Genomic DNA, 26,680 nt, shown 5'->3' with positions numbered 1-26,680 from the left:
CTGCATGTTTGCAATCTGTGGGTCCTGAGTATGTACACAACATTTACTAATTACTCATCTTTCTCTTTCCCATATTGTATTTGACCCACTTTCCCATATTGTATTTGATTTGCCAAATACTTGCCCAATTGCTTTACCTGCCTGTCTCTTTGCAGACTCTGCATCCTTCACACGGCTCTCTGTTCACCTGGCCTCATGTCATCAGTGAATTTCAATGTTTTATGGTCTTTTCATCATTTTCATGTAATATAAATCATGAATATCTGAGAGCCCACTCCTAATCCATTTGGTACCTCACGAGTACCGATTTACCATTTATTTCTAGTCTCTTTTCTTTGACCTTTAAATAATTCTTCATCTATGTTAATCTGATACCACCATTGAAATGAGCCCATATTTTAGACAGCAAGCAACCTTTTATCATATCTTTGGAAAATTCAGCTAAATCCCATCAAGAATTTCTCCTTTATCCTAAAGGTTACATCTTTAATAAACTCCATTGGTTTAATCAACCCTGTTGTGACCATTCCAGAAACTAGATGGCTTTGGACGTTCACCACCAATGCACCTGCTGCCCCTGGAGCCACAGGTTTTAGATGGCTGATCCTTTACCATGCTGTACCATGTTACCATGCTGCTCTTGAGCTGACATCAACCTGTATTTCTTCCTCATTTTGTTAGCAGGTTCTTGGTTACTAGTGATGCAACATATCCAGATACTTAATACCCAAATACTGTGAATAATATCACTAGGAATGTGATAATTTGAATACATTGCAGAACAAAATGCTCTCATGGGAAGTTACAAACCAGCTTTCTTTCTCTTTCTAGAATGCAGAATATTCCGCCATGGCATCACTAGCTGGGGGCCTGGAAGATATGAAGTCAAGTCTAGCAAATCCTGCTGATGTGGGGGCCAGTGTCCCAGGACCTCAATCTTACCCAATTATTACAGGTAAGAGGATTTGGTGTTCCTAAAAATCTGGGTTTGATGCCAAGTGATTGCACAGCATGTTTTTTTTTAGATGTTTTAGGTTTTCTCAGAAAGATATTGAGGGTACTAGTAGCCAGTCCTCCATGCAAACCTTTGGACGAATTGATGCATTTAGTAGGATCATTCCTGAACAGGGATTCTATCCAATCCCCCCCCCCCCACCCCCCCCCCCATAGACTGCATCTCTCCAACTGTCTGCCTTAAGTTTCATGTCCCAAGACTATCTGTGTGTCACAAGTTATGTGCCCTGATCCATGTGTCAAGCCTTTGTCCCCATTCTTGTATCCCCGTACTGTGTGTCTCGAGGAACAAAGTCATTCTTGTATTGTAAATTATTATATCTCTGGCTGCTATGGTTTTATGGTTATCCAGGCGATGGGATGATTTTATGATAATCCAGGATAAATCTCCAGTATGGCTGTGATTCATGGAAGAGGTTTAGCCTTGAAATGTGGAAAGAAGAATTATTTAGAAATTCTCCCGCTTAGCTATTTTATTTATGCCCCTGCACAATTGAATTTTCATACACAATTTAGTGTTTAGTTTGGAGATACAGCGCGGAACCAGGCCCTTTGGCCACCAAGTCTGCATTGACCAGCGATCCCCGTACACTTGCACGATCCTACACACTTGGGACAGTTTGCAATATTTTTTTAACCAAAGCAAGAAACCTGCAAACCTGTACGTATGTAGAATGTGGGAGGAAACAGGAGCTCTTGGAGAAAACCCACATGGTCACATGGAGAACGTACAAACTCCGTACAGACAAGCACCTGTAGCTAGGATGGAACCCTGGTCTCTGGCGCTGTAAGGCAGCAACTCTACCGCTGTGCTGTCGGTCAATCTCCACTTAAAAAATGCCCATTGACTTGGCCTCCACATCCATCTGTGACAAAGAATTCCACAGATTCACCACTCTCTGACTAAATAAATTCCTCCTCATTTCCTTTCTAAAGGTACGCCCTTTCATTCTGAGGCTGTGCCCTCTGGTTCTAGACTCTCCCACTAGTGGAAACATCTTCTCCACATCCACTCTATCCAGGCCTTTTACTATTCATTAAGTTTCAACGATGTCCTCCCTCATCCTTTTAAACTCCAGCGCGTTCAGGCCCAGAGTTATCAAACGCTCATCATATGTTAACCCAATCATCCCCAGGACCATTCTCGTAAACCTCCTCTGGACCCTCTCCAATGTCAACACGTCCTTCCTAACGGGCCTGTCCCCTTAGGAGTTTTTCAGCGGCCTGAAAAACCGGCAAATGGAACGGCGACTGTCAGAGTGGAACACACACACACACACACACACACACACACACACACACACACACACACACACACACACACACACACACACCCCTCCCCCCCCCCCCCCCGCCGCCTTCACCAGCCCGTTATGAAGGCAGGGGACAGGGCAAGGGGCGGAGCGTGTCTAAAATAAATCACATGGTGCAAAGCCAAGGTGAAACAGACACACACCGCGATGAACAGCAAGGTTGGTGCAGTAAAAAGATGGCTAAAGCACATTGTACGGTAAGTCCTTTAAGAGAGGGGGGGAGAAGGAGTGGACCAACTTTTAATAAGCCAGAGATACACGGCTGTGAATCTCTGTGGACATTTAGCATTACCGGTCGGTTATCCTTGGTTCTGAAAGCTACCGCTTACTTTTTTTTCCCCAATGAGCCAATGAAATTTACCAGTCAGCACCGGCTACAACCTATGAGAACCTCCGAGAACCTTCGACCTCCTGGCAACCCATTAGGACCTCCTGGCGAGCCACCTACGGTTCGAGAATTCCCGCTACTCTCCATGGCGACTTCATTCTAGTCGCCGCTAATTTTTCAACATGTTGAAAAATTTACAGCGACCATAATGAGGCCGCGACTAGTTCCCAGAATGCGGGAACTCCTCACGACCATGAAGGCGACTCCCTGGCAACCACCCGCGAACATGTGGCGACTGCATAGTCTCCTGCAGTCGCCTAAAAAGCCACATAAGTGGGACAGGCCCATAAGATATGGGACCCAGAACTGCTCACAATACTCCAAATGCAGTCGGACCAGTGCCCTATGAAGCCTCAGCATTACATTCCTGTTTTTGTATTCTAGTCCTCGAGAAATAGGCAAGAGTGTTTTATTGTCACATGTCCCGGATGGGACAATGAAATTCTTACTTGCATCAGCACAACAGAATATGTGAATATGTAAACATAGTACATAACAGAGGGAGAGAAAAAAAAGAAAAAGTTCAATAAATAACAAATATAGTGCAAAAATAATATAGTCTTTTGCAGTTCAGAGCTCAGAGCTTATTCGCTGTTGTGTTTAATAGCCTGTTGGCTGTAGGGAAGTAGCTGTTCCTGAACCTGGACGTTACAGTTTTCAGGCTCTTGTACCTTCTTCCTGATGGTCGTGGTGAGATAAGTGTATGGCCAGGATGGTGTGGGTCCTTGATGATTTTGGCTGCCTTTTTGAGGCAGCGACTATGATAGATCCCTTCGACGGTGTGGAGGTCAAAGCCGGTGATGGACTGGGCAGTGGTCACAACTTTTTGTAGTCTTTTCCGCTCCTGGACGTTCAAGTTGCCGAACCAGGCCACGATGCAACCAGTCAGAATGCTCTCTACTGTGCACCTGTAGAAGTTTAGGAGAATCCTCTTCGACATGCCGAATCGCCGTAATCTTCTCAGGAAGTAAAGTCGCTGATGTGCCTTCTTTATAATTGCATCGGTGTGCTGGGTCCAGGAAAGATCTTCGGAAATCTGCACACCCAGGAATTTGAAGTTATTGACCCTCTCCACCATTGTCCCATTGATGTGAACAGGATTGTGGGTCCTCATCCTTCCTCTACCAAAGTCCACAATCAGTTCCTTCTTCTTACTGATGTTGAGAGCCAGGTTGTTGTGCTGGCACAATTTGGTCAGATGGTCGATTTCACTTCCATTCTCTGACTCGTCCCCATCTGTGATTCGTCCAACAACAAGGGTGTCGTCGACGAACTTGATGATGGAGTTCACATTATGTCTGGCTACGCAGTCATGGGTATAGAGTGAGTAAAGCAGGGGGCTGAGTATGCACCCTTGAGGTGCTCCTGTAAATAAATGCTAGCATTGCATTTGCCTTCCTAACTACCAATTCAACATAAATTAACCTTTTGGGAATCCTACAACAGCACTCCCAATCCCTTTGCACACCTGATTTCTGAATCCTCTCCCCATTTAGAAAATAGTCTATGCCTTATTCCGACTACCAAAATGCATGACTGCACACTTTGCTATGCTGTATTCCATCTGCAACTTATTTGCCCACTCTCCCAACCAGTCAAAGTCCCTGCTTTCTCTACACTACCTGCCCCTCTACCTATCTTTGTATCATCCCATGATCCCTTTAGCAGTAAGAAATAGATTTAACTCCTTGAATATGTGGACACACTGTCACATGCAACTGTATCCACAGATACACAGAAATGCAGAGTCATGCACAGGCATGCACTTGCTTGTACACACATATACAAATCTACTCATGAAGTTGGAAACACGGATACATGAACACAAAAACATACAGATAGATGGACACTCGTGCATGAAATAGAAACACAAATGTTCATACATTGAGATATATACAGACAATCAATCGAAATGCAACAAGACACGAACATACAAAGGCACAGTAGGCAATATTCTCAAACCTATTCACTTACATACAAGCAATTGCACTCACGCATAGACTGATTAACATGGACATTAAACAAAGTTGCTTTGCACTGGGGCTTTAATTTTAGCTATTAGTAATTAAAACTGGCAGCTGATAACCTTGCACGTGCTCAGTGCTGGAAACCAAGGCAGAATTTTCCCTCACTGCCTTGTATGCACGTATTACAGAACAAACTGTTATAATGGTATGATGTCATGTACGAGGTGCCAAGTGCTCTCACTTGCATTCAGACTCTTGGATAAAGGGGGACATATCACATGTGATTTCAATGTTGCTTTTGTTTCACACCCTGTGTATTGCTTTTCAGAACTGAACTGCAAAATTATCAAACTCAACTATAAAACTTTAATTGTGGCTCTGTGCATTAGTTCGAAAAATTGTGATTTTGTTCTTGTATACTACTTAAAACTTGATCAGGACAAGAATAATCTAAAGGTGTATGTAATAAAAGGACAATCTATAGACTGATAACTTCAATGATTCATATTTTACTTTGTTCCTACAAAGTTTATTGTACTTTTAGATTTGAAGTGTGAGCAGGCCCATTGTATGTCAGAATGAAGAGATGATGGGATTGTTAGGTTTTCCTGATATAAACAGTTTCAAATACTTCAAGGGAGAATCAGTCTGTGAATGTACTAAGAACAGTTCCTATTTGTACTCTCAGTGCCTGCAATGCTTTGGAAACGCCCCAACTCCTGCTTCTTGCCACTCCCCATTTTCTTTCCCTGCCTTTAACAGTCGTGCATTTGGTTATCTCATCCTAGCTCTGGAATTCCCTCCCAAAACCTATTCGATTCTGATGCCTGTTCCATGGCTTAATATCCCCATCATTGGTTGGTTGTCAAATTGCATTTGGTTGTGTTCCTGTGAATATGTTTTACTCCATCAGAGGCCCTATATAAATGCAAGTTATTTTTATGACCTGTGATCTGATGAGCTGTGTTGTATTCTCTCCCTGTTTTAAACTGAAATAAGTCATCCCAATTGGGTGGAAGGTTGAAGATTTACCACTTTACCAAGTGGTTGTCAGCTGTGTTTTAGTTGATAGGCAGGTCACAATATTATGGATTTTACTAACTCACAGAAGCCAAACTAGCAAACTTTTTTGTTGAGAACCATTGATAGAATACATGAAAATACCGGGGATATACTACTTGTGAGGCTATCCATTTTGTATGGAGAGGCTCAATCATACAATATTTTGTTAATACTGTAAACTCCCAGAATGCAGCACAGTGGCGCAGCAGTAGAGTTGTTGTCTTGCAGCGCCAGAGATCTGGATTTGACCCTGAGTATGGGTGCGATCCGCACACAGTTTGTACCTTCTCCTGGTTTCCTCCGGGTGCTCCGGATTCCTCCCACATTCCAAAGACGTGTAGGTTTGTAGGTTAATTAGCTTCTGTAAATTGTCCCTAGTGTGTAGGGTAGAGCTAGTATATGGGTGATCACTGGTTGGCACGGGCTCAATGGGCTGAAGGGCCTGTTTCCACACTGTATCTCTAAACTAAACTAAACTAAGTAGATTAGAGAGAAGCTTTTCAAAGTATATGTAGGCTCTCCTTTTTGAGTGGGAGCAAAACATTGGGCTATTTTTGTTCACTGATTTGTAGAAGAAAGAAGTCTGATTTTCATCGTGAAGTTCATCAAAGTGCATATAGAAAAGTATGGTCCAGGGAAGTGAGAGCACATTCTGATTAAGAGACCAAGTCTGAGATGTCCAGGTAACCAATGTAACCAATGGTGAGTTACAATAGCTCCCAAGATATTCAAGGATTGCAGCAGGACTTCAGCTCATTCCAGAATGTGTGATTCGGAGTAAGTACTGGAGGATTGCAGGAAGTGATACGTTAAAGAAAACTCAAAGGAATAACATAAACATGAAGTGTCAGTGAATGTGAACATTTATTAAAGGAGTGCCGATTAAAAACGAAGCATAACACATGGATAAATATTATCAACAATGTACTGGATGACAGGAATTTCAACAGTACAAGATAGGAAAGAGAATGAAAAAGCTTCCATGGACTAAACCACCTTGTTTTCAAAGAAAAAACGGGCAATCCAGAGTGGTTGGTAAATGGTATCAGAAACGGCTCCCTCGCACGAGGAAGATTATTTAGGGTGAAGAGTGTGGAAGTTGTTTGAACTTTTAATGATTTGTTGAGTTACTGGCAAATATCATTTTCCATAACTTAATATAAGCTACAGAAACCTTTTAGAGTGAGCTTGGAAATGATATACAAATGGCAGAATAATGCAAATTGGCAATTTGGAAAAGAAAATGGGCTACCCTGGTACTGAATATCTAAGGTCAAAATCAAAAGAGAATTGAAATGTTAGTTTGCCTTTGACAAGCAATGTGCCCAATAAATGCATAACAGTTAACAAAGCCAATAGGAAATTGAACAACATAGAGACAAAACTGTAGATGTTAAGAGGGTTAATGATAAATTGTACTGAGCTCCGATTTCACCACGCATTGTTCACTGAGTCTGCTTTTGTCACTAAGACACCAGATTGGAAAGAAGCCATGAGACTGATATGCAGTTTCAGTCTTGGAGCTGAGAACTGTTTTAATATGTCCTTCCAAGAATGTCGGCATTGTAGAAAGGTTAGTGTTTATTGTCCTTGCTGATTGGTAACTCAAATTTCACTGTACCACTGTGGCCTGTCCCACAAGCATGCGACTGCATGCGGCAAGTGCGACCAAACGGGAAGCGGGGGCCGCGCGGAGGCCGAGTGATCCCCGTAAAGGGTCTGTGTCACCAGCATGCGACTGCATGCGGCGAGCGCGACCAAACCGAAAGCGGGGGCCGCACGGAGGTCGAGTGATCCCGTACGAGTTGACGTGAAGTTCGAGCAAAGTCCGCGGGAAGTTCGCGCTAGGCGTACGGCGTCAAGACACTGCGTATGGCGTTGAGACGCTGCGCACGCCCGTCGAGGCGGTGCGTACGGCGTCGAGGCGGCTGCGGGCCGGCAGGCCGTTGCCGCGCGGAATTTTTGGACAGTGTTGCAACACCTGTCCCTTCACCTCCCCCCTCGACTCCATTCAAGGACCCAAGCAGTCGTTCCAGGTGCGACAAAGGTTCACCTGTATCTCCTCCAACCTCATCTACTGCATCCGCTGCTCTAGATGTCAGCTGATTTACATCGGGGAGACTAAGCGTAGGTTGGGCGATCGTTTCGCCGAACACCTCCGCTCAGTCCGCAATAACCTACCTGAACTACCGGTGGCTCAGCACTTCAACTCCCCCTCCCATTCCCAATCCGACCTCTCTGTCCTGGGTCTCCTCCATTGCCAGAGTGAGCAACAGCGGAAATTGGAGGAACAGCACCTCATATTCCGTCTGGGGACCTTGCGTCCGGATGGCATTAACATTGAATTCTCCCAATTTTGCTAGCCCTTGCTGTCTCCTCCCCTTCCTTAACCCTCTAGCTGTCTCCTCCCACCCTCCCATCTGCCCGCCCTCGGGCTCCTCCTCCTCCTCCCCTTTTCCTTCCTTCTCCCCCCCCCACCCCCCATCAGTCTGAAGAAGGGTTTCGGCCCGAAACGTCGCCTATTTCCTTCGCTCCATAGATGCTGCTGCACCCGCTGAGTTTCCCCAGCAATTTTGTGTACCTAGTGAAACTAAGTGTTTTGTTTGAATACAGTGTCGACCTGACAACCTTGTTAGCCTGAGATTGGAGTTACATGCAGGCCAAACTAGGTAAGATTACATGAGGGGGCCAAATGGGTTTCTACAACACGCCAAACAGGTTCATAGATACATATCAGCTTTTTTCCCAGGTTTGTTCAGGCTCTGAATTTGTGTGTACACGGATGACGTGCTCAGTAATGTATTTACACGGTCAAAATGAATGTGTGCTTATGTACTCGTGACATACCTTCTTCAGAAGACAAACACTTGGGGTACCATAGTGGCGCAGCTGGTGGAGTTGTTGCCACATAGCACCAGTGTCGCGGGTTCGATCCTGACCTCTGGTGCTGTCTGTATGGCATTTGCAAGTTTTTTCCGTGACTGCTTGGGTTTCCGTCGTGGGCTCTGGTTTTCTCCCAAATCCCAAAGATGTGAGGGTTTGTTGTTTAATTGGCCTCTGTCAATTGCCGGTAATCTATATGGTGTGGATGCACAAGTGGGATAACATAGAACTGGTGTGACCTTGGTGGGATGAAGGACCTGTTTCCATGCTCTATCTCTAAACTAAACTAAACCAAACACAATCCAGTTTTTAATCACGCAAGAGCACAACTAATTCAAACACCAACATGGGTTTTCTCCGGGTGCTCCGGATTCCTCCCGCACTCCAAAGGCATACAGATTTGTAGGTTAATTGGCTTCTTTAAATTGTAAATTGTCCATAGTGTGTAGGATAGTGCTAATGTACAGGATGGTCACTGGTCAACATGGACTCGGTGGACCAAAGGGCCTGTTTCCACGCCATATCTCTAAACTCTAAAGTCTAAAGAAAGACTAGTTGCGAAAATACAAAGTAGCCACTGAGACTCAGAGAAAATTACCCCATCAACATTAGAAAATTCAATGACAGCAATTTTCTTTTAAAATATTTCATGCACTTGGTTTTCTTCTTGTGCAAATAGTGTGTTTGTGCAAGCAGTAGAGGACGAGCCCTGTCTGTTTGGCTGGTTACTTGGAAAGTTGGATGTTTTTGAGTTTTCCTGGGTATGGTTCTGTGCCACTGAAACACTGATGCTCTTGAACTGGGGATGTTTTTATTCAGTTGTCCCTGAGCACTTGCAAGCTGCAGCTACTCATCTTGTTACAAAGACTCCTGAATCCTCCATCTATACAGATCCTCTTCTGCCTCAGCATCACCTTGGCATAGGGTGCCCACAAACCAAAATTGCTAACATTCAATTCCTTGTTTACATCAGTCAAACTGACTGTCTACCTTGGAATTTTAAACTAGAAATTTCATTTGGTGTCTGTATATGTCTTGGAGTTGCTACAAATGCCCAGAGTGGCACTTTCCGATCTGTTTTCATGGCGGCACTGTGATGCAGCAGTAGAGCCGCTGCCTTACAGCCCCAGCGTTCAGGGTTCGATTCTGACTACGGGTGCTGTCTGTGCGGAGTTTGTTTGTTCTCCCTCTGAATACGTGGATTTTCTCTGGGTGCTCCGGTTTCCTCCCACGTTCCAAAGACGTACAGTTTTATAGGTTTGTCAGTCTGAAGAAGGGTCTCGACCCAAAACGTCGCCCATTCCTTCTCTCCAGAGATGCTGCCTCACCTGCTGAGTAACTCTAGCATTTTGTGTCTACCTTCGATTTAAATCAGCATCTGCAGTTCTTTCTTACACAGGTTTGTAGGTTAATTGGGTTCGGTAAATTGTTAAAAATTGTCCCTAGTGTGTAGGATAGTGTTAATGCACAGGGTGACAGCTGGTCGGTGCGGACTTGGTAGACCAAAGGGACTGTTTCTGCACTGTATCTCTAAAGTCTAAAGATAGGCAATAACACTGAGTAAAAGACAACCTAAATCAGAGAACATAGAGAATGTACATCACAGGGCCAGCAATATCTGTGCCGAACATAATGCCAAGCCCAACTCTTATCTGCCTGAAAATAATCCACATCCTTCCATTCCCTGAATATCAATGGGCCTATCTAAAAGTCTTTTAAATGCCACTATTGTTCTTGCCTCAGCCACTACCCCTGGCAGCAAATTCCAGCCACTTGACGCCTTCTATTTAAAAACATTTGGCCTGCACATCTCCTTTGTCTGAAGAAGGGTTTCGGCCCGAAACGTTGTCTATTTCCTTCGCTCCATAGATGCTGCCGCACCTGCTGAGTTTCTCCAGCACTTTTGTCTACCATCTCCTTCACACTTTGCCTGCTTTACTTGAAAGATAAGCCCTCCAGTATTTGTTTTTTTTTCTTCCTGGGAAAAATGTTCTGACTGTCTACCCTATCAATGCATCTAATAATTTTATGTATTTCTATCAGGTCCACCCTCAAACCTCCAGCATTCCAAACATACCAAGTACGCCAAACCTCTCCCTGTAGTTAAAACCCCCTAATCCATGTGTCATTCTAGTAAACCTTCTTTGGATCCCCTCCAAAGCCTCCATGTAATTCCTGTACTGGGTGACCAGAACTGCAAGCAATACTCCAAATGCAGCCTTAACATAGAAACATAGAAACATAGAAATTAGGTGCAGGAGTAGGCCATTCGGCCCTTCGAGCCTGCACCGCCATTCAATATGATCATGGCTGATCATCCAACTCAGTATCCCATACCTGCCTTCTCTCCATACCCTCTGATCCCCTTAGCCACAAGGGCCACATCTAACTCCCTCTTAAATATAGCCAATGAACTGGCCTCGACTACCTTCTGTGGCAGAGAGTTCCAGAGATTCACCACTCTCTGTGTGAAAAAAGTTCTTCTCATCTCGGTTTTAAAGGATTTCCCCCTTATCCTTAAGCTGTGACCCCTTGTCCTGGACTTCCCCAACATCGGGAACAATCTTCCTGCATCTAGCCTGTCCAACCCCTTAAGAATTTTGTAAGTTTCTATAAGATCCCCTCTCAATCTCCTAAATTCTAGAGAGTATAAACCAAGTCTATCCAGTCTTTCTTCATAAGACAGTCCTGACATCCCAGGAATCAGTCTGGTGAACCTTCTCTGCACTCCCTCTATGGCAATAATGTCCTTCCTCAGATTTGGAGACCAAAACTGTACGCAATACTCCAGGTGTGGTCTCACCAAGACCCTGTACAACTGCAGTAGAACCTCCCTGCTCCTATACTCAAATCCTTTTGCTATGAATTTAACAAAGCCTAATAAAGATGCATCATGACTTCTCGATTCTAAAAACCAATGAAGGCAAGCATACCATATGCCTTCTCAACCATTCTATCTACTTGTGTTGCTACTTTCAGGGAGTTATGGACCTGGATCTCAAGATCCCTTTGTACTACAATGATGTACACTTCCCCTTTTATATATTTGTATATTTTCCCCTTACATTTGACCTCCCAAATTTCACCTCACTCATGCTCGAATTAAGTCAGAAGGAATAGGAGTCAAATTAGGCCATTTGGCCCATCAAGTCTACGCCATTCAATCATGGCTGATCTATCTCTCCCTCCTTCTCTCTCTCGATTCCTGCTAATCCCATTCTCCTGCCTTCTCTCCATAACCTCTGACACCTGTACAACATAACCTCTGACACCTGAATTAAACTCCATCCGCCCATTTCTATAGCTGATCTTTATCCCACAGTATACTTTGACAGCTTTTCTCGCAGTCCACGACCCCGGCAATGTTGGTGTAATCTGAAAATTTACTAACCAACCCCTCTACATTTATGCCCAAGTCATTTATATTTATCGCAAACAGTAGACGTCCCAGCACAGTTCCCTGTGGAACTCCACTGGTCACAGACCTCCAGTCTGAATATTTTCCTTCCACTACAACCCACTGCCTTCTATCAGTAAGCCAATTATGAATCCATACAACCAAGTCACTGTTAATATCATCTAAATCTTCTGGATCAGCCTACCATGGAGGAATTTATCAAACGCCTGACTATAAATCCATGTAGACAACATCCACTGCCCTTTCCTCATCAATCACCTTTATCACCTCCTCGATCAAGTTAGTAAGACCCAGTCTGCCACATGCGAAGCCATGCTGGCTATCCCTAATTAACCCATACTCTTCCAAATGGGAGTAAATCCGATCTGGAAGAGTCCTCTCCAGTAGTTTTGCTACCACTGATGCGAGGCTCACCGGGCTATACATCCCTGGATTCTCTCTTCTTCTCTCCTCACATAAATGATTGAAAATGGTTATTCTCCAGTGCTCCAGGACCTCACCTCAGGCTAGAAAAGGCACAAAGTTCTTTGTCAAGGCTCCCGCAATCTCTTTTCTTGCCTCTCTCAATAACCTGGGATAGATCCCATCAGGCCCTGGGGATTTACCCACCTTAATGCTCTTCAAGAACTCCAACACTCCCCCTTCTTTATTTCAGATTGCTCTTGTGTATTGGTATTTTCCACAGTGATCTCAGTGTCCTCCATGTCTTTCTCCTTGGTGAAATCAGATGCAAAGTACTTGTTTAGTAACTTGCCTACATCCCCTGACTCCAACCTCAAATGTTCTCCTTGAGCAGTCCTATCGTCTCCCTGGTTACCCTCATATTTTTAATAAAGCTGTAAATATCTTTGGGTTTTTCTTTAATCTGACACACCAAAGCCATTTTGTGGCTCCTTTTGGCTCTGCTAATCACCTGCTTCTGTTCTTTCCTACTTGCTTTAAATTTGTCAAAGGCTAGTGGTTGTAAATTTTAGACTTTGGGGGAGTTGAGGTGAAGGAGAGTTGGGAGGCTTGGAGTTGGGGGTAAAACAATATCATTAGGTGGTGTAAGGGATGGTTGTTGGTACCTTGGTGTGGGGTGAAGCCCAGAGGATAAATGGTAAGTAAAGAGCTTTGCCCTAGTGGGTTCCCAGCCCAGAGAAGTGCAATGAAAACCTGGTTGTTATGAGCGTGACCGATGATGATCACTCTCAGAACAATGTGGTCTAATTTACCAGCAATGCTTCAAAAGGAACAAGTATGACTCCTATCAAGAAGCACCTGACACAAAAATTTAAGAATAAGGAGTAAGCCATTTAGAACGGAGACGAGGAAACACTTTTTCTCACAGAGAGTGTGAGTCTGTGGAATTCTCTGCCACAGAGGGCGGTGGAGGCAGGTTCTCTGGATGCTTTCAAGAGAGAGCTAGAGAGGGCTCTTAAAAATAGCGGAGTATGGAGAAATGGGGAGAAGGCAGGAACGGGGTACTGATTGGGGATGATCAGCCATGATCACATTGAATGGCGGTGCTGGCTCGAAGGGCCGAAAGGCCTACTCCTGCACCTATTGTCTATTGTCTAAAATGACACAAAATGTCCCAAGGTCACACAAAATGTCCCAAAAAAATACAAGGGTGTTGCACTATAATAAATGCTGCTGTGCGGTTGAGTTTCTAAATGTGTGCCTTTCCTGCTTACCAAATACTTTAGTGTAGCAAATTGATTCCACTCCTCCACTGCAGGCTTCTCATCTCTTCAGTGTTTTCCGTGAATTAGGAGCTGATGCACTGCCTATTTAATGACGGTGTCAGAGGATCCCCCCTGTTTGTGGAGACGAAGAATCAAAGGGAAGTAAGGGGAGACAAGGGGGTTCCCAGAGGCTACCTTGGAGGAGTTGCCTCCACTGCTGTGTTGCATCTGAGTTACAATCATGGAGAAGGAGTCGGGGCAACAGCTGTCCACATTATAACCAACCAACTAACTTTTTATGCGGCTTCCTCAATTCTATCTTGGTGAAATTAACCAGAGCATAATGCTGACTAAGATGCTAACTGTAAATCTGTGTTTGTCTATTAAGAATCTGTGAGGGATTAACATAGAAACATAGAAAATAGGTGCAGGAGTAGGCCATTCAGCCCTTTGAGCCAGCACCGCCATTCAATATGATCATGGCTGATCATCCAAAATAGTACCCCGTTCCTGCTTTCTCCCCATATCCCTTGATTCCGTTAGCCCTTAGACCTAAATCTAACTTTAATACATCCAGTGAATTGGCCTCTACTTCTTTCCGTGGCAGATAATTCCACAGATTCACAACTCTCTGAGTGAAATTTTTTTTCCTCTTCTCAGTCTTAAATGGCCTACCACTTATTCTTAAACTGTGCCCCCTGGTTCTGGACTTCCCCCAGCATTGGTCACATTTCCTGCATCTAGCCAGTCCAATCCCTTAAGAATTTTATACAGTATGTTTCTATAAGATCCCCTCTTATCCTTCTAAATTCCAGTGAAGACAAGCCCAGTCGACCCATTCCTTCCTCATATATCAGTCCCGCCATCCCGGGAATTAACCTGGTGAACCTACGCTGCACTCCCTCAAAAGCAAGAATGTCCTTCCTCAAATTAGGAGACCAAAACTGCACACAATACTCCAGGTGTGGTCTCACCAAGGCCTTGTAAAACTGCAGTAGGACCTCCCTGCTCATATACTCAAATCCTCTTGCAATAAAGGCCAACTTTCTTCACTGCCTGCTGTACATGAATGCTTACTTTCAGTGACTAATGTACAAGGACACCCAGGTCTCGTCGAACCTCCCCTTTTACTAATCTGACACCATTCAGATAATAATCACTTCTTTTTCTTGCCACCAAAGTGGATAACCTCACATTTATCCACATTATACTGCATCTGCCATGCATCTGCCCACTCACTCAACCTATCCAAGTCTCCCTGCAACCTCATAGCATCCTCCTCGCAGCTCACTCTGTCATCCAGCTTTGTGCCATCTGCAAACTTGGAGATTGACTAAATCAATCCCAAGAAACTCACTCCGTCTGGTGAAGCGTCCTAAACTAAAGCTATAGTTTCACAATGTAGGTTTTGAATTAGGATGAGGAGAAATTTATTTGCACAGATAGTTGGACATTTTTGGAATTGCCTATTTTGGAGGACTGCGGATTGTTGATGTAAGAGCAAATAACATAGACCTAGGAGGGGCTGTTGGGTCTAATCCTGATACTTTTTTCCTCAATAGGTGTGCAAAAGAGGCAATAGATGAACAGCAACTGTTTCACTGCTACTATGACCCCCCTCCTCCACATTCAATGGAAAGGAAATACTGGCAGCTGTATAATGGGTGGCCAACCCAAAGTTGCCGATTTTGTACCTGGCATCGTAAACAGAGATTATACTTGTGTTAATTGACCTGGTAACTGATACCATTCAGAGGGCAGGATTTACCCTTTTACACTTTGTCAATCAACCCCAAAATATATTGGAACAAACCTGTGTTTTGCCAAGAGCGGTGATGTTCAATTAATTGCAGGCATGCACAGTGCATGGAATAGCCTAAAATCCCAGAACCTTACACTTAAGGGTTCAGCCAGTCTGAAGGTTGAGATTGTGGTTAATATTTGGCTGGTAAATTCTAATGTGGGATGTTTTTATGTGGGATGTGGGATGCAGGTTCGATTTTATCATTTAAAAATAAATTGGATAGGTATATGGATGGGAAAGTAATGGAGGGTTATGGTCTGAGTGCAGGTAGATGGGGCTAGGGTCTTGTAGGGCCGAGATGGCCGGTTTCCGTGCTGTAATTGTTCTATGGTTATATGGTTATATATATGGTTTTTTAGTAAGGGCCAAAACAGATTATACATTAGCTTCCAGCATTAGTGCCATGTAAATAACCAAATCTCTCAACTTGTGCTGCAAAATAATGAATGAAAGAAATGGACAATCAGAGGACTCGCAATAACCGTTAGTTCCTGCCGCACTCGTACGCTTTCTTACCATTTGCAAGGCAATGACACCCACATGCTGTGTAAATGCTGCAGTCAGCACTCTCCCAGCCTCTGATTGTTACTAATTACTGCCAGATACAGTTCCCTGGCTCAGCGTGCTGACTTCAGCTCCCTCCTATCAGTTTGAAAGGACAAAGTGACAATGAAATTGACACTTCAGCAGTGTTCTCCAATACAGCGTTGGGGAAATTGACAACCCCGCAGCCAGCTTAGAGTTTAACTGGCCGAGGAGTCAGTTTGCATTAAGACCCAGGGACCAACGCAATCAAACTGTCGACTGGCTGCTCAGAAATGTGCAGATGAAACTTCTGAGCTTAGTGAAATCTGACACAAGAGCTTTATGGTTTTGGAAAAAAAATAAGTGTAGCTTGTTGATAATTGTTCGATCTTCTGAATTGTTTTCATTGACCTACTGAGGAAGACGGTGTGCGTCTGAGTTCACTGGGCCTTCGGAATCCACCTGCAAGATGTTAACTCCTTGTTTTAATTGGTTTAATGAATGAAGAAGAATGATACTGCAGCTGGAATTAATTGCAACATAGATTTCTCTGATATAACTATAATACCCCCCTTGTGTATTTTTCCAATGCATCCATTTTCACAGTGGTGTTGAATTGAAATTGTTTATTGGCTGTGTATGGGGAATTTTATTGGGGAATAATGTTTCAGTTGAGGGCCTGGCTATGCGACCCTCTTCCAGGATGTGTAGGAAGGAACTGCAGATGCTGTTTTACACTGAAGATGGACACAAAATGCTGGAGCAACTCAGCGGGTCAGGCAGCATTTCTGGTGAAAATTAATAGATAGCATTTTGCATCAAGACCATTCTTCAGACGTCACCGATTCCTTCTCTCCAGAGATGTTGCCTGACCCGCTGAGCTACTCCAGTAATTTGTGTCTATCTTCTGTGTAAACCAGCATCTGCAGTTCCTTCCTACACTGTTTTGTTACATGCCTTTCCTACGCCTTTCACCTATATAATTTAACAGCAAATTAGAGTTCTGTTATGTCATTTTATTGGTTGTGCATTGGATGAGACCTCCTCCAGGATGATTTGTGTAGCAATACCAAATGCATCCTGTTCTTATCAATAGTAATGTGTGTGCAACAGGCAGGTCGTCCTTACCCTCGGTGCCTCTGTGTGGGGTCAGGTCGGGGAACGGGGAAACTTGAAGTCCGAGGGCTTGGATTTGATTCAGATTGGCTGTGGTCAGGTCACGTTCAGGGTTGAGTTTTAATTGGGAACGTAAGCAAACCCCACCTGGATGAGAATGTCAATAAACTGCCACTTGATATGGTTGATAATGTTGACACATTAAGGGAAGGCATGACATAAACCAAGAAGAAGGGATATGGTGAGAAAATTACAAATAGAAAGCAGAAGGCTCATGTTGTGCTGAAGCCCCAGCAATGACCACTTGGGCCAGATAGTCTGTTTCCATACTGTGGATTATATGTTGCTGATACTTCAAAAAGTCAACAGTATTTAAAGAGAGGCAATGAATTCTCTAACTGGCACCTGCTAGCCAACATAGGGATTTTTATCAATGCTATTTTTAGATAAATATCTTCAGCCCATTGGAGACACAAGAGACTGCATATGTTGGGAGCAACAGGCTTCTATATACTAATTACTAACTTCTACATTCGGGACATCTTGCCCCACCAATTACCATCACCTATTTCTACCAGCTATCTTACCTATCTACCAGCTATGATCCGAATGGTCTTCCGAACACTTCCCTCTACAGATGCTGCCTGACTCGTCGAGTTACCCCAGCATTGATCAAACTGTACTGCTTTTGGTAGTTACGAGTCTCTGCACTTTTCTCCTGTCCATCATTTTTCCCCTCACAGTTTCATCTCTGAAGAGTAAATATGAAATCTACTTATTTGACAAACCTTTTGATTACCTCTCCTAATACCTCACTTGACTTCATTCACATTTTCATGTGAATATGCTTTACATGTGTTTGGGCTGTTTTAGAATGTAAAATACAATGTCGTTTGTGCTAATTCTTGTTAAACTTTATGGCCAGATTTTTCATGTGCAGAGCGTTATTTTTATGTGTGATTTAGTAGAATTATAGCAAACATCTGATAACAAAACACAGTTGCGTATTCTGTGGTAAATACAACTGGATTTTTGTTCCATGTCCTCCACATAGGGGCATTAGGGGTTGTACAGTGAAGTCAAATGCCCACAATGCTTATTTTAACTGTATTATTCACAGAATGCTCATGAGTGGTGAAAACGTTGTACTTTGAGGCAGGTCGTGAAGCTCAGGCATTCTCTTTTCTTTGGGTAGATTCTTCTTTAAAATCTTGCTTTGAACCCACACCTAGCTCCAATAATATTTTGCCTATCCCTCAGTTCCCTCTCCAAAACTCTCCCCAAACCCTCTCTCCATTTATTTTCTCAAACAGCACCTCGCCCTAGGTCAGCATTTTCCAGCCCTGCCCCACTCAATTTCCTATCTCTCCACTGATCATCTTCCTAATCCTCCTCATTATCTATCATTCTCCTTGATCCTCATCAGCAATCTCTCTTCTCGTCCGCCACATGATTGTACCTCCACCTAAAGCAATCCCCTTTCCCAATCTCTGCCCAACTAAGTTCCTCTATGACTGCCAATGTCTGCAATGGCCCACGGAAGAAATGTCTGTGCTCGAGTTTTAATATTTTAACATCTATTACTGGCACCTTGTTTGCACTGAAATATCACTGCTGAGGTGGGAGGAACCTTGCAGGAAAACAGTGCCTCAGCACCCACGGGCAAATATATGTCGTCTTTTCTTGGTGGGTCTTTTGTACTCCCCAGCATTTTTTCCAGTGTAGAACTCCCCCACATTGTATTAACAGCAGATGTGTAACATGCAAATTTCAAATGCAGTGATATTTTTGATGCTGTTTTGAAAAGTGACTTTTCTTATTTACTTGCAGAAGAACCACCACAAACTAACCATATTTCCTCTGAAACTGTGCTATTTAAAGGTCCACTGATCAAACTGCTCTCTTTGTCCTCACTAAGATCTTTTGACATCCTGCAAACTCAAGTACAATCTCACATTTTGCTCATTTGCTTGTGGCGGTCAATGCCATTGACATGCTCAGCATTTTAGTCGCAGGAACATTCCCATATACTCCTGCAGATCCCTTCTACATCTCTCTGTTTATGGTTATTTCCGTATACTCCTGCAGTCTCCTCACTAAAGGTTCGAATAAAAAACAAAGTGCTGGAGTAACTCAATGAGTCAGGCAGCATCTGTGGAGGGAATGAACAGACTATCTTTCAGGTCAGGATATTTCCTCAGACTGATGGAGAAGGGGGGAGAAAGCTGGAAACGCGTGGTGGAGGTGCGGGGCATAGCCTGGCAAGTTATAGGGTGGATAGAGGAAAAGGGAGAGGGGTGATTTGCAGATTGGTGGAGTTCTTCCCCACCTTCTTAAGCTCATCCCCCACCATCTCCCTGTGCCTCGTTTTTATATCTGCGTTTTCCCCTCTTTCCTGTCTCCTTCTTCCCATATACCTCCCTTCAGCTTCACATTTCACTCCTCCTTTCCTTATCTTGCACCCTTTTATCTTTTCATCTCCACCTTTGTCGCTTACTCCACCCACTTGCCAATCACTCCCCTCCTTCATCAGTATAACGGTATGACTTGCCAGGCTTTGTCCCATCCCTGCGTCTCCCTTGCAGCTCTCTCCCCCGACTCCATGTCTGAAGAAGGGTTCCTACCAAAGTGTTGTCTCTTCATTCTCTCCACAGATGCTGCCTGATCTGCTGAGTTCCCTCAGCACTTTTTTTTAACTCAAGATTCCAGCATCTGCAGTCTCTTTTGTCTTCAAGGGAAGAATACTTCATCTGCATTTTCTCTGGCCCACAGGAGCAGGGAGAGCTGGCAAGGGCATTTCCCCAACATGCAGATATTTAGAGACTGCATGTAGGAACACATGGCTCTAGCCCTAGAGGGTCTCCTTGATACCCACACACATTGAAAATTGTTCCACCAGCCCAGGCATGAAAATTGATATCAAAACATGGGGGGGGGGGGACCGGGGGACACAATTTCTTGGCGGCCGCGCGTGCATACACACACACACACACACACACACACACACACACACACACACACACACACACACGCACACACACACACACACACACGCACACACACACACACACACACACACACACACGTGAAACTTCGGAGGCTTCAGCCGTGATCCCTGTGGATTGTAATTAGTGACGGTGCCGGCAGTCGCGTAAGTGGGACAGGCCCTTAATTTCCCATCGAGTCTTCAGCTCCCACTAGTCAAGGTGCTTTGTGATAAAAGTGATGAACGACTCGAATCGTTCTGCAGAACACTACTGTTTACCCGGCACAATACCTTACAAAGCTTGCAATGGGGGGGGGGGGGACTGTCCCCCCACCTCAGAAAACATGGGGGGGACACATCCCCCCCAGGCCCCCCCCCCCCCCCCCCCCCCCCCCGGGATTTCACAGCCTGCCCTAATTCTTCTGACACTCTGGAGCTGAAACTGGCAAAGTCAAGTTCAAATGAAGTTCTTTCTCATGATGTATCTTTTACAATATGATTAGCATGTCATATGTACTGTTTTAAATGCTAGAAATACAGCCTAGAAACATTCTTAGTTTAGTTTTGAGATTCAGCATGGAAACAGGCCCTTTGGCCCACTGAGTCCACACTGACCATCCAACATGGTTTAATCTAGTTCTATGTTATTCTACTTTTTTAATCCATTCGTTACACACTGGTGAATTTACAGAGACCAAATAGCCTACAAACCCACAGCCAGAAGAAACCCACCCGATCACATGGAAAATGTGCAAACTCCACAGACAGCAGCCGAGATCAGGATTGATCCCGGGTGTTTGGCACTGTCATGTACCAGCTCTATCAGCTACGTCATTGTGCTGCATTTTATTAGACTCAAGAATTGTATTTATTTTCAAAAACATATCTTCCAAATCAAACAACTGACTTTTTGAATCCAGGTGAAGATGTGGATTATGAATGTCATCAAAACTCCATGCCAGGCACACCCTTATTTTGTGTTTATTTATCTCAGGAGATAGGCATTGATCAGTAATGAGATCTGAAGTTGATATTTCCCCCTCTAAGCCAGTGCTGAGAGGAGCTGTGCAACTTCGACACCCAGCTACAATTAACACAGCAAAAGCTGAGGCTTTTAACCCCGCAGTTCCCTTTTCCTTTCTTTACTTTATTTTTCTCCCCCCCCCCCCACCCGCCCCCCCCGCCGGTTGACTCTATTGTGTAAACTCACATCTTCCAAAAGACAGAGAAATCATTGGCCACAGACCACCTTCAGATTTATTTTTCATCCAGTTGAACATTCAGACAGCACAGACTGACTGCTGTGTGTTTAAGTGGTGATCAGGTCAACGTCTGACATGTTTTTACTGCACCACAGTGAAGCAGAAGGAGCTTTGCTCGATATCATCCCTGGAGATTAAGTCAAAGTGTAGGGTCCAAGACTGCAGGTTACACATGAAAGTTATTTATGTAAGTCCTCAGAGTACAGCTGAGAATGTGTAGTGGGAATTCTGAGTGTAGCTGACTACATTGCACATTTACTATATTAATTTGTGAATGCTTCTTCTGGCATCCAGTGACTTCCCCACATTAATTGCCATTTTTATCACTGGAGTGAGAGGTTGTGCATCAGGGTAAACAACTGGTGTGGTTGGAAGCAGGCATGATTCTATGTTGGCACCTGAATTGACTAAATCTGCACGTTAGACTTTATAGATACAACGTGGTAACGGGCCCTTAGTCCCACCGAGTGCGCGCCGACCAGAGATCACCCCGTACACTAGTACAATCCTACACACTAGGGACAATTTACAATTTTATTGAAGCCAATTAACCTACAAACCTGTACGTCTTTGGGGTGTGGGAGGAAATTGGAGCACTGGGAAAAACCCCAAGAAGTGACAGGGAGAACGTACAAACTCCATACAGACAGCACCCATAGTCAGGATCAAGCCTGGGTCTCTGGTGCTGTAATGGGGCTGTGTAACTGTACGAGCTAATTCAAGAGTTCTCCCGAGTTTCCCCTGATTCGAACTCGGAGAATTACGGTAATAGCCGCTCGTGGGTACTCGGGGCTCTCATGGACATTTTTCAACATGTTGAAAAATCTTCACGAGCTTACCGCGTTTCCCGAGTACCTGCCGTTAGCGTTACGAGCCCTAAGAGACGTCCCGAGCTCCAACATACCCGCAACGTACATTCTACGTGCTTACCATGAGTTTGATTTTTTTTTTTTACTCGGGGGAGCTCTTGGATAAACTCGTATAGTGGTACAGGCCCACTAAGGCTCTAGCTGCGCCACTGCGCAGGTCTAAGTTTGTAAATATTAAAAACCTTGCGCACACCAGAAGTTCTTGCAGTCAAGATTTTTAGCACTGTATTTGTGACAAGGATCAACCAGTTCTATCTGTCAGTCACATCGCACTGTAGTTGCAGGGATCAACCACAAAATGGCTCCATGGAGCAGGTTTCAGAAATCTCTCTTCCCCAGTGCCAGTGCATTGAATATAAAAACAGGACCATGGCCAACATCAGAAGCAATTTAATTTAACCTGTAATCTTTGTATAAAATGGGCTCTTTTAAAAGTGTATTGTGGATCATCATGACTCTGTAACAAAAATGGCAAAGCAGATAAAGTTTTGAATTGTCTTCATGGTTAGTTGTTTCTTAATGCAACAGCAATAAATTCCAATTGTCTAACATGCTTTCAGCAATAACCTCTACTGCACTTTGATTAAAGGCTTGACCTTCAAAATTTAATTAACAAAACGGAAGGAGATATTTTCTCAAACAGCCCGTCACTTTGAATATTTTCTCTAATCACTCCTGGATTGAAAGTCACCTTCTACAAAATGTCACACTCTTTATTTAAAAAAAAAAACAAAAGTCGGATGTACTAACATAAAAAGTTAACACCAGATAAAAATATAATTATATTCAGAAAGTTACTGTGCTTATCACTGGTTTTCCATCTGGGATCCCTGCCAGCGTGGTTGCAATGAGACCATTTATCTCAAAGCAGTAACTCCTCCGATGACTTACCTTTTGACCCATTTCTCCTTCAACATAATTCATCCATTGAACACCGTCTGCTATTCCCATTGGACCTCTGCTCCATTCCTTCGTCATCCTTTCCAGCTTCATTTGAAAGTTTTGCTCTTCTAACTGTTTTTCTTCTTTTTATAAAAAAAGACACGGTAATATATAAAGCTGGACTTGAAAATGAAATACAGTATTTTCATTAAAGGAAATATTATGTGTTCGGGTGATTTAAAAAAAAAAAAAAAATGCCTTCCAGATATCCTATTATGTAATCGTGTTCATTCATTATGCTTTTAATTGTCTCAAATGGCATGTAATTCTATTCACTATCCCACTAAAGTGGAGTGAGCAAAATAACCATATCTCATCATTTAATCGGGGCAGTGTAGAATCCAATGCTGTAGATTGTTTTACAATGCAAAACACATCTATAAAGATACAGAATGTATTTCATTTTTTTAAGAGAGGGAGAGAGAGAGAGAGAGAGAGAGAGAGAGAGAGAGAAAGTGGAGGCAAAGAAAACATTTTAGAGTCAGAGATTTAATAATAATAATAATAATAATAATAAATACTTTATTGATCCCCTCAGGGAAATTCAGATGTCCAGAAGCCCCCAACCAACAAACCCACAGATTCAAAATGAACGCAGACAGAAAATACATAGAATACAATGTGGACACTACCTGAGAGCAATAAATACTTAAAAAGACCAATAATTAACAGTTAAAAATTAAAAATTGCAAAATGCATCCCCCTACAGCCTAGCGGTCCGAATTATAAAATCTAATGGCTGCAGGGGTGAAGGATCTCCTGAACCGCTCCGTTCTACAGGGCAGGGAGTGGAGCCGGTTGTTGTTCCGAGTGCTCTTTTGACTCTCCAGAATTACATGGAAGGGATGCCCGGGGTTTTTCAGGATGACCTGCACCTTGTGCCTCATACACCTCTCACGCACATCCATCCCAGAGTCTACTGTACAGCACAGTAAAGGGCCCTTCAGCCCATCATGTTCATTTGGCTATTGGCACTAGTTCTACTTCCCTGCAATAGGATTGCATCCTTCTATATCTTGCCAATTTAAGTGTCTGTCGAAATATCTCATAAAATTAATAATTGGATCCGATTACACTTTCTCACAGCATGTTCCGGATATCAACCATTCACTGCCAAAATACCTTTCCCCTCAGTCTTATTTAAAACTGGTTCCACTAACGTTAACGTTATACCCTCTTGTTTTTGATCCCCCTATCATAGGAAAAGGATTTTGTCTATCTACCCTATTGGTGTCTCCTATAATCTTACATACTTCTGGCAGGTCACTCCTCAATCACTGCAGGGACAACAAGCCCAGCCTATCATAACTCTCCCCATAACTAAAGTCATCCAATCCAGGCAACATTCTGGTGAGTTTCCTTTGTATTTTCTCCAGGGCAATCACATCCATTCTAGTGAGGGGACCAGAACTGAACATAGACTTAGTTCCTCCCACACTGTTGAATGAATTGGGCAGCAAGCTTTCGCCATTTTGTTCGGTCATGTGTGACGTCTTCCACCCTTGAAAGGTTAGCATCCCGGGCTTCCAAATCCTTCTGGAATGTTCGCCTCCATGTGAGTTTTGGTCGGCCTCTTTTCCTTCTCCCATCAGGTTTCCATGTCATTGCTATCGTAGGTGCACGTTCCGGTGACATTCTGAGTACATGTCCTGCAAATTTCATCCTGCGTACCTCTATGTCAGGGGTCGGCAACCTATGGCCCCCAGGCCGAATGCGGTCCATAACCCGAAATCATCCGGCCTGCAGGCGTATTTTTTTTCCTGTAATCATCTGGCCCGCAGACTTCCTTCATCTCCGGTACCTCCCGGGCCCGAGTCCTCAGCGCCCAGGCGCGGTGAATCAAGGACGCAAGGAGGCCTAAAATGCGGAGCCACCGAGCACGACCGAGCGCCGAGCACCGAGCTCTGGCTGTACCGCATCCTGTGCAAAGACACCAGCACGGCCGCGCACCTTCTGTGTCTGGGCTTCACTGTCGGGATCGGGGTTGTCAATAGGCCGTGGACGAGTGTGCCACCGCCTTCAGGACAGAGCCAAGGCAATGGTCCGTAGGTACGCCATGTTCGTGAGTGCCCGTAACTAGGGGCCAGTTCTCCGGGTGGCGTCCTCGAAGGGGCGGGATCTATGTGAACACGTGATTTGATGCCTGCCATCCGGGGTGGGATGGGGGCAGGATCCATGTACACGTGATAGATGTGGCCCACCATCCGCTCACAGACATGCGTCCTGGCCCCTATGCAGAACAAGGCTGCCGACCCATGCTCTATGTCCTGGCTGAGAGGCTTTGTTGCAGTTTCCAGGTAGATCTAAACACAGTTCGTAATTTTGAAGAAGGGTCTTGAACCGAAATGTCACCTATCCATGTTCTCCAGTGATTCTGTCTGTCTGGCTGAGTTAAGGGCCTATTCCACTGCCGGCGTCATATCAGTGTCGCCATAAGATTTTGAACATTTCAAAATCCAGCGGCGACAAAAAAAGTGTTGCGACACTTGAAAAAACATTGAGCTTCATACGTCATCACTGCCGCATCACGCCGCGTCACTGCTGCATCACGCCGCATATTTTCTGGTGACCTGATACGTCAGTGAATGATGCTGTCAGTCGCCGAAAAAATCGCCAAGTGGGATAGGCCCTTTACTCCAGCACTTGTGTCCTTTTATACTTAACCTGCATCCGCAGCACTTTGTGTTTCTGCAATACAAGTGTTGCATAACCAGTGTTTAATAAGCTGCAAAGTAATGCCTCAAGTCTGGTATTTTCTGCCCTGACCTATCAAGGGAAGCACATCATATGCCTTAAGCCCCTGTCCCACTTAGGAAACCTGAACTGAAACCTCTGGAGACTTTGCACCCCACCCAAGGTTTCCGTGCGGTTCCTGGCGGTTGCAGGTGGTTGCCGGAGGTTGCAGGTAGTGGAAGCAGGTAGGGAGACTGACAAAAACTTCCGGGAACCTCCGGGTCTGTCCCAATGCCTGCTCCCCTTCTGCAGTCATTTTTATGCTGCAAAATTGGAGCATCTTGTGTCTGCCAACCTTCCCAAATCTTTTTGCAACCAGCGGGCAGTGCAGGAGCAGGACCACGTGGCAAGAACATCATTTTAATTTTGTTGTTGTAATACATAAAGTTATAATTAAAGTTAAAGCAAATAAACAAGATCAAAGTACAAAGACACACCAACAGCCTTAAGGAGAGATTCATTGTTTCCATCTTTTTTCAAAGTATAGTTGCAGTCATAAGAACATGGACAGCGTGAATGGACAGAAACGTTTCCCCAGGGTAGGGGAATCAAGAGCCCGAGGACATGTGTTTAATGTGAGAGGGGCAAGATTTAATAGGAACATCAGGGGCAACTTTTTCACTCAGACGGTGGTGGCTATATGAAGGTAGTTGAAGCATTTACTACAACAGCATTTAAAAGACACTTGTGCAAGTGCATGGATAGGATATGTTTAGAGAGATATAGGTCAA

At 44.1% G+C, this 26,680-nt stretch overlaps 1 protein-coding gene across 3 annotated transcripts in view; it reads left to right on the top strand.

Annotated features, from left to right (window-relative positions):
* pax5 (paired box 5) overlaps positions 1-26,680 on the top strand; it is a 249,624-nt gene that overhangs the window by 150,881 nt on the left and 72,063 nt on the right. For all 3 annotated transcript variants that reach the window (XM_033017875.1, XM_033017876.1, XM_033017874.1), the window contains exon 7: positions 832-955. In XM_033017875.1, coding sequence (XP_032873766.1) covers positions 832-955 — 124 coding nt within the window. The remainder of the gene's footprint in view (positions 1-831; positions 956-26,680) is intronic.

The sequence above is a fragment of the Amblyraja radiata genome, chromosome 3 (assembly GCF_010909765.2).
Source record: "Amblyraja radiata isolate CabotCenter1 chromosome 3, sAmbRad1.1.pri, whole genome shotgun sequence".
NCBI lineage: Eukaryota > Metazoa > Chordata > Chondrichthyes > Rajiformes > Rajidae > Amblyraja > Amblyraja radiata.
This window is presented reverse-complemented; position numbering and strand designations above follow the sequence as displayed.